Here is a 9471-nt window from a genome sequence, read left to right as displayed (position 1 = left end):
TTGGTATGTACCAGAAACCATTCTTTGTGCTTTACATGCATTAGAATAACCATGTGCATTAAGTATTTATACAGATGAGGATACACATCTAGCAAGGTTAGCTATTCATGGTAATCCAAGACTTGAAGCTGGATCTTCTATCATGTGTGTGATTAACTACAATGCTCTACTGGTTTCCAGTCTTATCAATTATAATTCAAATTTGAACTCAAATTCAAAGGGATAAAAGTCTTGATAAAGAGGAGTACAGGGAACATAGGGGACAGAGGGGAGAATGTCAAAGTTTCCAGCAGAATCTTGGGACTTAACAGGGTGTCAAAAATGAGTATGCATGGGGCACCTGGGTGGCTTAGCTGGTTGTGTCCAACTTGGGCTCAGGTCATGATCTCACGGTTTGTGATTTGCAGCCCCACATTGCCTTCTCTGCTGTCGGCACGAAGCTCATTTTGGATCCTTTGTCCCCTCTCTCTCAAAAAGTTTTTAGGGGCGCCTGGGTGGCGCAGTCGGTTAAGCGTCCGACTTCAGCCAGGTCACGATCTCGCGGTCCGTGAGTTCGAGCCCCGTGTCAGGCTCTGGGCTGATGGCTCAGAGCCTGGAGCCTGTTTCCGATTCTGTGTCTCCCTCTCTCTCTGCCCCTCCCCCGTTCATGCTCTGTCTCTCTCTGTCCCAAAAATAAATGTTGAAAAAAAAATTAAAAAAAAAAAGTTTTTAAAAGTGAGTATGCATTCACCAAGAAGCAGAGCAATATGAGATGTGATGAGAGTGCTTAGTTTGGATCTCAAATATGAAGACAGATGTTAAATAGGTAGATTTTCAATTATAACAATCAATGTGAAATGGACAACAGACTTAGAGGCTGTACTGATACTCTTCCAAGAAACTTGACTATACAGGTGAAATGGAAATAGGGTATTCATATTTGTAAAGTATTCATATATACACTGCTATTAACAGTGTATTGAAGCTATCCCAGTCAACATTTAATCAAACACGGAAGATAAAGTATACTGGAAAGTCCATGAACTTTAAGAATCAGGTAAAACTGGATTTGAAACCTTGTTCTGTCATTTATTTGTAGCTTTGTGTAAATTGCATGCCTTCTGTGAGCTTGTTTCATCTGTAAATAATTCAACTTCATATAGAACAGCTACAGACTACAAATGTGATTTTGAGCATTAATATGAATTATAACAAAATTTCACTTAAATATATCTCAAATGGTCTTTATTAATGGAATAACATCACGGAATTTCTATTTAGTAACAGATACTAATCTCAAAGAGATACTGTATGGTAAAGATTAAAAAGGAGATTGGAATGAAGGTTTTGTTTCCTGATGGCCACATTTCAACACTTCTAACGGACTCTGTTCATGGGACTTTTGGATAGGTCTTGCAATCTATCAGTAACTGTTAACAGATCTCTCACTAAATTGTTAAGTATAGCAGACATTTTCACTAAATTCTGTCCAGCAACCTCTATTCTGGGATCTTGCCCCTCAACCCCTCCCCATCTCCACTGCTAGTTACAATGCAGATTTTTAAAGTGAAGGGCAAATATTTAAACTTAGCATCAATTTAAAGAATTTTTCAAGTATCTTAAGCATTCAACCTTTTACTTTATCCCATCTTGCCATGGTAACATAGCCCAAACATAACATTTTCACATGGAAACTGTTTTATAAATTGTGTTATGTCAGAAATAGTAAAGCACCTCTCAATATTGAGATGAAGGCTATCAGAGGATATCAGGCTGTTTTTCTTTTTACTACAAAACAGTATCTTTCATATCATGTCATAAAAGCATTTCAAATCACTTTATGAAATTTGTAATGGAAGTTAAATTCTCCTCTGTAAAATGCTGACAGATATAGCTTGTTTCAAAATATCAGTGATTGCTTTTTAGCTCCAAATCATCAAATTGTACCAAACTCCAGCCCAACTTAACTTTCTCAACATTTAGAAATGTCTGATATTTATTCCACTCCCTTCCAAAGCAGTATTCTCTGCTGTTATTAGTAATAAGATGCTGTCAGAAGTTGGGAAGATCCCTATATTTAGTGGCAGGTTAGATGTGGCTACCAAGATCCTTTCAAACCTTCAAGATTCAAGGCTGAGACATCTTTTATTAGGTACCTTTTGAGATAGATTTATACTTTAAGCCTCAATGTTTCCACATGAAGACTTCGATTGGCTATTTCAGATTTGACTCATTTTTTCTACATATACTTTTCTCAATTTTATGCAAAAACTGAAGTTTATAAAACCATTACTCATGGATTTCCCCTAGATTGAATTGCACCTAGTGTTACAAATGTACACCTAGTAGAGGTAACAAAGTATGACTCCTTAAGTTCCCCTAGAAGATAGCTTTTAGAAATGAATTAAGTGTTTTAAGGGAAGTTACACTTTATGTTATGGATTATAGTAACATAATAGAAGCCCATCGTTAGTGTAAAAGAACAAGTCGTAAATTATTTTATAGTTTCTCTACTGAAGCCTAACTCTAAGCTGTGGAATAAATCCGATATTTGGACATATGCTAACATAGCTGAGAGAAAAAAAGAAACTCAAACCCCAGGAACCAAAAAATGACCTGTGTCCACTAACCCCAGGTTCTAGCATATCCTAAGAGACAGTACAGCAGGGAGGGGAGGGATTCGAAGGAATATGCTTTCAAGTGTTACATTCATTCACAGCTGAAAACCATCCACGGTATAATTCTGAGCTGTTCTATTACATAATTTATTTATAAAAATAAAATTTCACCAGTATCACAATGGTATTTTATACAACCCTAGTGACTAAAGAACCATTTTTTTGCTCCCTACCTAAGAGTTACAAGGCTGATCAAAAACTGAAATTATTGGTATAATGTATCCTAAAGTGATAAAATAAGACAAAGCATGGTAAAGACTGCTTTATTGGTGGCAGTTAGTAGAAGTCAATAAATATTGTTCCCTGAAGAACTCAGTTATGTATCAATTATTGGTCCAGAGAGAGCTGAATGAAACTGAACCAACTGCCTGCTGAGATGATAAACTGAAGTCAGTCTTGCTTCTTGGGAAATGAAGCCATAGCTAGCTGATATATGGCATACGCTGTTCCTGAAAAAGAAACAAAAAAAGAACTTACAAGAAATTCTGACATTTACATGTATAGACATAATATTCCAGCTAAAAGTTAACAGAAAGGGAAATTTGGCATTAAGACTACTTTTATGGAAACACAGCAAAGTATTTTGATAGGTGCTGGTAAAATTTAAAATAACTTCAAAGGAAAGTATTAGATACAACACAATAATTTATTTGTCAAATTGACAACATGTAAAAAGTTTTTAAATAAGAGTAAGAACATATATAAAAGTTATTTCCATACTAAACTAAGATGGCCTGAAAAATGCTAAGAATGATTCAAAAACCAAAAAAAGAGGTCAAGATATACAAGCACTCCCTAAAGTATATTATTAGTATTAAACCAAGAAGAATGATACATCATTTTTAAATTATCAAATTTGATGTAAGAATAGCCAATAAGTGAATATTTTTAAAAACTAATTACCAAAGAAACAGTCACACTGACCAAAAGAATTTAGGACTCTAACGGTCACTATCTGATTGTTGTCTTCATCATAAATGCCTCTTCACTGTACTCAACCCAAGGCAAAGAAAGCACCTTGGTATCAGCCCGGGGACTTTGTAATTAGGGTTGAAATTCCAGCTTTTCCACACAGAGGCAATATTACCTTGGGTAATTAACATAATTTCTTCATCTTTAAAATGAGGACACATTACAGACTTAATAAAAAAGGTTACAGAAATCCATTTATGGGCACTTCTATCAATAAGATGAGCACACAGTAATCAAATAGTTCCCTTCCTCCCCCAGAGAGCAATCATTTAAAATCTTAACTCTGCTCCTAGCCTACCAATTTGTAATATTACATTGCTAATACTGAACAATGGACCTGCCTAATCCACAGAAAAATCTATCAAAGCACTTTGTGTACAGTAATAGGTACTGTTCTTTCCATAGAGGTTTTGTTTCTGTCATAAACATGTATGTTCAGAGTTTAGATGTAAAGTGTGTTTTTATTATGTATCACAGTAAAAATGTTTAAAAAGCCCCTGTTATAGGAGATGGTGTAGAGAGATGTGTAAGGCCACCAGTAGCACACTCTGAAAGCCACCTCTATCATAAATACTCCTATCAAACTTTATTGGTTTAATTTTTTAAGACATTAAAATGCTCTTCTACAATATGTATCGATCATCCTCTTGAGTCCTTATATGTAAAGCAGTAAGATCTCAGATGCTGGAGACAGTCTTTCTAGTTAAAATACTGACATAGTAAAAGGAATGAAGTTGTTAGTAATCCTTATTGTTACCTATCTGTAAGTCAAGCATTCCAAATATCTTACCACCAACTGTAAGCATCATAGTGGCTCTATACAGGAGGGCATCAGCTATTCCACCCTTTAGATGCACTGGAATTCCATTATCCTCCTAGATTAAAAAAACAGTAATAATTACTATATGCATCATTTGTTTTCAACTAAGTTCAAAAGACTAATCCATTTATATAAAATTAAGCACCTCCTCAAACCCCTGGAATTAAAATATTGTCAATATCAAAATTAAAAGACTACAATTTTCCTGACTCTGTACCTACCACCACTAAAGTATTAAAATAAGAACTCCTAAAAATCAACATTCTTTCTCTCACATTTAATGAGATCCAGTAAAGATTTGCCTTCCAAGGAATATATAAATGTTAAAGCTGTGAAAATATACTGATTGAGTCCATCAGCTGAATTATTAAAAAGATCAGGAATCCTCACACTTTTTTATTTCTTTATTTTGAGAGAAATAGAGAGCAAGCAGGAGAGGAGCAGAGACAGGGAGAGATAGAATCCCACGTAGGCTCTGCGCTATCAGGGCAGAGGTGGAGCTCGAACTCACAAATTTTAAGATCATGACCTGAGCCTAAGATCAAGAGTAGGACCCTTAACCAACTGAGCTACCCCCGCATTCCTCTCCTCACACTTTAATCATAAGGTAGATTTGGTTCAACTTACGATTTCTCAACTTCACATGTGAAAGCAATACACGTTCAGGAGAAACTGTACTTTAAATTCTGAATTTTCATCTTTTGCCAGGCTAGCGACATGCGGTACGATCCTCTCATGATGCTGGGCAGTGGCAGGCAGCCACAACTCCCAGTCAGCCACACGATCACCAAATTTAACAACCAATGTACTTATCACCATTCTGTACCCATAAAACCATTCACTTCACTTTCAGTGCAGTATTCAAGAAATTACATGAGATATTCAACACTTTCATTATAAAATAGGCTTTGTGTTAGATGATTTTGCCCAGTTCATGTATGTGTTCTAAGCATGTTTAAGGTAGGCTAGGCTAAGCTATATTTGGTAGGTTAAGCATATGAAATGGATTTTCAATTGAACATATTTTCAACTTATGATGGGTTACTATTTTATGACCTAACTCCATCATAAGTCAAGGAAGATCTGTATAGGATACAAAATTTTATTTGGGAAAAACCAGGTATTACCACAGTAAAACAAAAAAAGCACTAATAATGTAACTACTTATAAAGGTAAACAACTCTGTCCCACCATCTTTCCTCATAAGAAAACCATTATTAACAGCATAGTTCATATTCTTAAATATTTTTTAATGCTTACGTTGTCTTACCTTCTAATTTACACACACACTTGTTTAATATACCAAATGAGATTACGCTATATAGGGTATGCTATATTCTATTTTTCACTTAATGCTGTCTTAAAAACTTTTGTTACTCCCTTTTAAAACTACCTTATCCTTTTTAATGGCTACATAGAATGCCACTCTGCAAAAATATCAGAACTGAATAAGCCAGTCCTCTATTAATGGGTATTTAGGTTGTTGGAGTTTTAGTGGTATTAAAATTCTATGACAAATAACCTCTATCCTTTTCTTTATATATTTAAGCTACTGTGTCTGCAGAAAAGATTTTTAAAAGTGGTAGTCCCCAGGGGCACCTGGCTGACTCAGTCAGTGAAGTATGTGACTCAGTCTCAGAGTTGTGACTTCAAACCCCACGTTGGGCATGGAACCTACCTTTTAAAAAAAAAGTGGAAGTCCCTGATAACAGGGTATCTGGTTTATTTTTAATAATACTCTCAAACACTCTTTATAACTTTTATACCAATTATACTACTAACTATTATGTATGAAAGTACTGTGTACGAAATTAACTATCTCCCTTATGTGGCTTACATAGCCTATTTTAAATCCTTCTATAATTCTAACAATCAAGTAGGGGGAACAAAGTTGTAATTTGTCATTTTAATTTGCATTTCTTACTGATCTGTAGGACCTTTTTTTTTAAAATTTATTTTTAACGTTTATTTATTTTTTGAGAGAAACCGAGCATGAGTGGGGGAGAGGCAGAGAGAGAGTCACAAAATCTGAAGCAGGATCCAGGCTCTGAGCTGTCAGCACAGAGCCCGACATGGCCCTCGAACCCACAAACCGCGAGATCATGACCTGAGCCGAAGTCAGACCCTTAATGGACTGAGCCACCCAAGATGCCCCTGTAGGACCGCTTTTTATACTGGAGATGTTAATCTTTTGTTATATTTTAAAATTTGCTCTCAATTTGTCACTTGAACTCATAAATGCAATTTTTGTCCTTTACAGCTTCTAGGCTTTGTAAAGACTTCCTTAGGAAGACTTCCCCACCCCTAAGATATAAAAAATACTCTCCTATGGTGACTATAACTAATAGTACTGTATTGTACACTTGAAATTTGCTAAGAAAGTAGATCTTAAGTACTCTCACCAAACACACAAAAAGATCAAGTATTTGAGGTAAAGGATGTGTTAATTAACTTAATTACAGTAATTATTCATAGACACATTGAACATCACACTGTATGCACCTTTTTAAAAATAAAACCCATCAGGTACAACCTAAATATATACAATTTTTATTTGTCAATTGTACCTCACTAAAACTGGAAAAATATATTTCATTTTAATATTTTTTGGCAGAAAAAGCATTTATATCTGCAATTTACCTTTTAATACACAATATAGAGGGACAGAACTTTACTTTCTTTAAAATAGACAATTTTTCTAACGCCAATTTATCGTATCCTTTCCACACTAATATGAAATAGCACCTTTAACGTATATTAAATTTCTACGTACATATTTGTTCTGTTTCTGGGCCCTTTCTATGGTCTATTTGTCTATTCTTATGAAACTACCCATAGAGTGCCAACCCAATGTAACTTCTCCAAACAAAGTGTCTTTGACCTACACCTTTTCCCTCTCATTTCTTCTACTTCCCCAAAGTCCTCCTGGATATAGGCCCAACTAACTATCAATAGGCGGTTTATTATTTTGCTAATACAACAAGATGAGTAACAACCAAACATCTCCAGATTTACTTCCTATCTCCAACTTTTGGTAAATATTATTACAAGTAACAACCTCCTATAAAATATTTCAGTACCTGAAATAGCTTTTGCTTCTCTGGAACCTTATTTTCAATCTGCCTGCGTGAAGCAGTACTTATGGTCCTCTGGGCAATCTGACGAAGAGCCTGAAATAAAAAAAATCCATATATACTGAGCAGATTTAGGTCTTAAAGAAACTTTCAAAACCAACTATTTTCAACTTCTATTATTACAGAAGAGGGAAACTGACACTTAAAAACATACCCGATTTGTCAGTAACAGAGTCCTAACTAAACCAACAGCCAAGTTTTCCAACTTGTTGTCCATCCACTACTCTTTTTTTTTCAGTTTATTGTGGGGGGGGGGGGGGGGGAGGGGAATATCCCAAGCAGGTTCCAAGCTGTCAGTGCAGAGCCTGATGCAGGGCTCAATCTCATAATCTCACGAACTGTGAGATCATGACCTGAGCAGAAATCAAGAGTTGGACGCTTAACCTAAGTGACTGAGCCACCCAGGCGAACCCATCTACTACTCTTTACATTAAAATTCTACAGTCTCCAAAGACCACATTCAAGTAGCAATTCATACAGATTCTGAGAAAAAAAAAACAAACATCTTTACCTGAATTGAACTAGTAGTATCATATAATCCTTGAGTAAAACATACTGACATACAGATATTATGAGAATAAAGAATGGTTACAAAATACACTAAAAGTTCCAATGTTTTCATTTGTAACTTTACCATATTATTAAAAGATCTATTCGACACTAAAATAAACTGACATGATTCCTACTTAATCAAAATGCTTTCCCCATTGCATTTTTCCTATAAAGTAGGGAATAATTAATGGGGTACAATTCTTTTTAAAAAGTGAGTTGCATTATATATCCAGTTGAATTAAATAACGAAACAAATATGCACTCCACATTCCAAAACAAATCATATGTTGAGAGCTAAGTAAAACCTTATTGAATAATTACAAAAGAGAATGGCCACTGTTACATTTTCCTTCTCTTTTTCGAAACTTTGGGAAATTATTTCACATGCTCAAAGCCGATGGATGGGTGAAGGACACTACAGGACCGCCTGATTGAAGCAACACTACACTTTCAACCATGACGGCTCCTGAAGTCCCAACAGAAACCGAATGACTTGCTTTTTAAACCGCATCCTGATGCTCACAAAGCTCAGAAACGTTGAAACTTTAGGCCTTTCAACGTACCAGTGAACATATTTCTATCTGAAGCTTCCGGGTATCAGAAAAGTCCCACTTGGATCTTGAGTTTACTCATATCAAAATTAGCGACTTCATCAATAACCCATAGGGTTAGAGGTGACCATTAAGAAACCAAGGCTGTCTAACCCACCATCCTCTGGTCATTTCCCCAGCCTCTTCATTCCCTATATCTACTCAGCACAGCCGGGAGCAAGAGGAATAGTTAGAAGGGAAAGTAACGTCAGGCGAAAAGGACACGGACCAAGGTGACCTCAGAAGCCGCCTTCTCCCACCCTCCTTCCCTCTCAGGAGAGGCTTTTCAGTCATCCCTCAGCCTCCGCTCCCAACCTTCCCGCCCCACATCAAGAATGCAAGCCGAGAAGCTCCTTACCAGCAGATTCCGCAGCATCTTGGCTCGGTTACTACCCACCAACCGCAACAACCGAACACCAGGAACGAGAACGGCAACACCGGAACCGGAACTGCCTTCTGGCCTTGCGCAAGCGTCAGGGAACTTAATACTTCGGGCGGAGGAGGGGCTTGAGCCTCTAACCATAGAGAGCGAAAGACAAGCGAGAGCGGCCGTACGGCTGTGGCTGCTCTAGCCGACCGGCCGTTTCCGTTCCTTGCTCTCGTTCCTAAGCTGGCCGATGCTATTCAGGGGGCTGGCTCCTGGAGCTAAGGCTTGGTGAAGTAAACAACTTTTGAGACCGGAGAGGCAAGGAGTGACGTGTTATGTACTTTGTAACTAGCTTAGATGAAATTAATGTGAGACCAGG

General features: G+C 36.7%; 1 protein-coding gene across 1 annotated transcript; it reads right to left on the bottom strand.

The window, feature by feature from the left end:
• Positions 1-2904: 2904 nt before the first annotated feature.
• LOC106980214 (cytochrome c oxidase subunit 7A2, mitochondrial) lies at positions 2905-9237 on the bottom strand. Its single transcript, XM_015078211.3, has 4 exons — positions 9084-9237; positions 7530-7619; positions 4420-4504; positions 2905-3106 (listed from the first exon to the last, which is right to left on the bottom strand). Exons 1-4 carry the CDS (start codon positions 9099-9101, stop codon positions 3048-3050), a joined length of 252 nt encoding a protein of 83 aa, XP_014933697.1. The 5' UTR covers positions 9102-9237; the 3' UTR covers positions 2905-3047.
• Between the last annotated feature and the right edge of the window lie 234 nt (positions 9238-9471).

This window comes from Acinonyx jubatus, chromosome B2 (genome assembly GCF_027475565.1).
Source record: "Acinonyx jubatus isolate Ajub_Pintada_27869175 chromosome B2, VMU_Ajub_asm_v1.0, whole genome shotgun sequence".
NCBI lineage: Eukaryota > Metazoa > Chordata > Mammalia > Carnivora > Felidae > Acinonyx > Acinonyx jubatus.
Note: the sequence above shows the minus strand (reverse complement) of the source record. Positions and strands in the feature narration are given on the sequence as shown.

What these genes read in the sequence shown, in the direction of transcription:
- LOC106980214 (XM_015078211.3), bottom strand. An exon ending in AGAAGCAAAAGCTATTTCAG is followed by an intron (nt 4,505 to 7,529) that starts GTACTGAAATAT and finishes TTTTTAATCTAG; the next exon opens with GAGGATAATGGAATTCCAGT. An exon ending in TATGATGCTTACAGTTGGTG is followed by an intron (nt 3,107 to 4,419) that starts GTAAGATATTTG and finishes TTTCTTTTTCAG; the next exon opens with GAACAGCGTATGCCATATAT.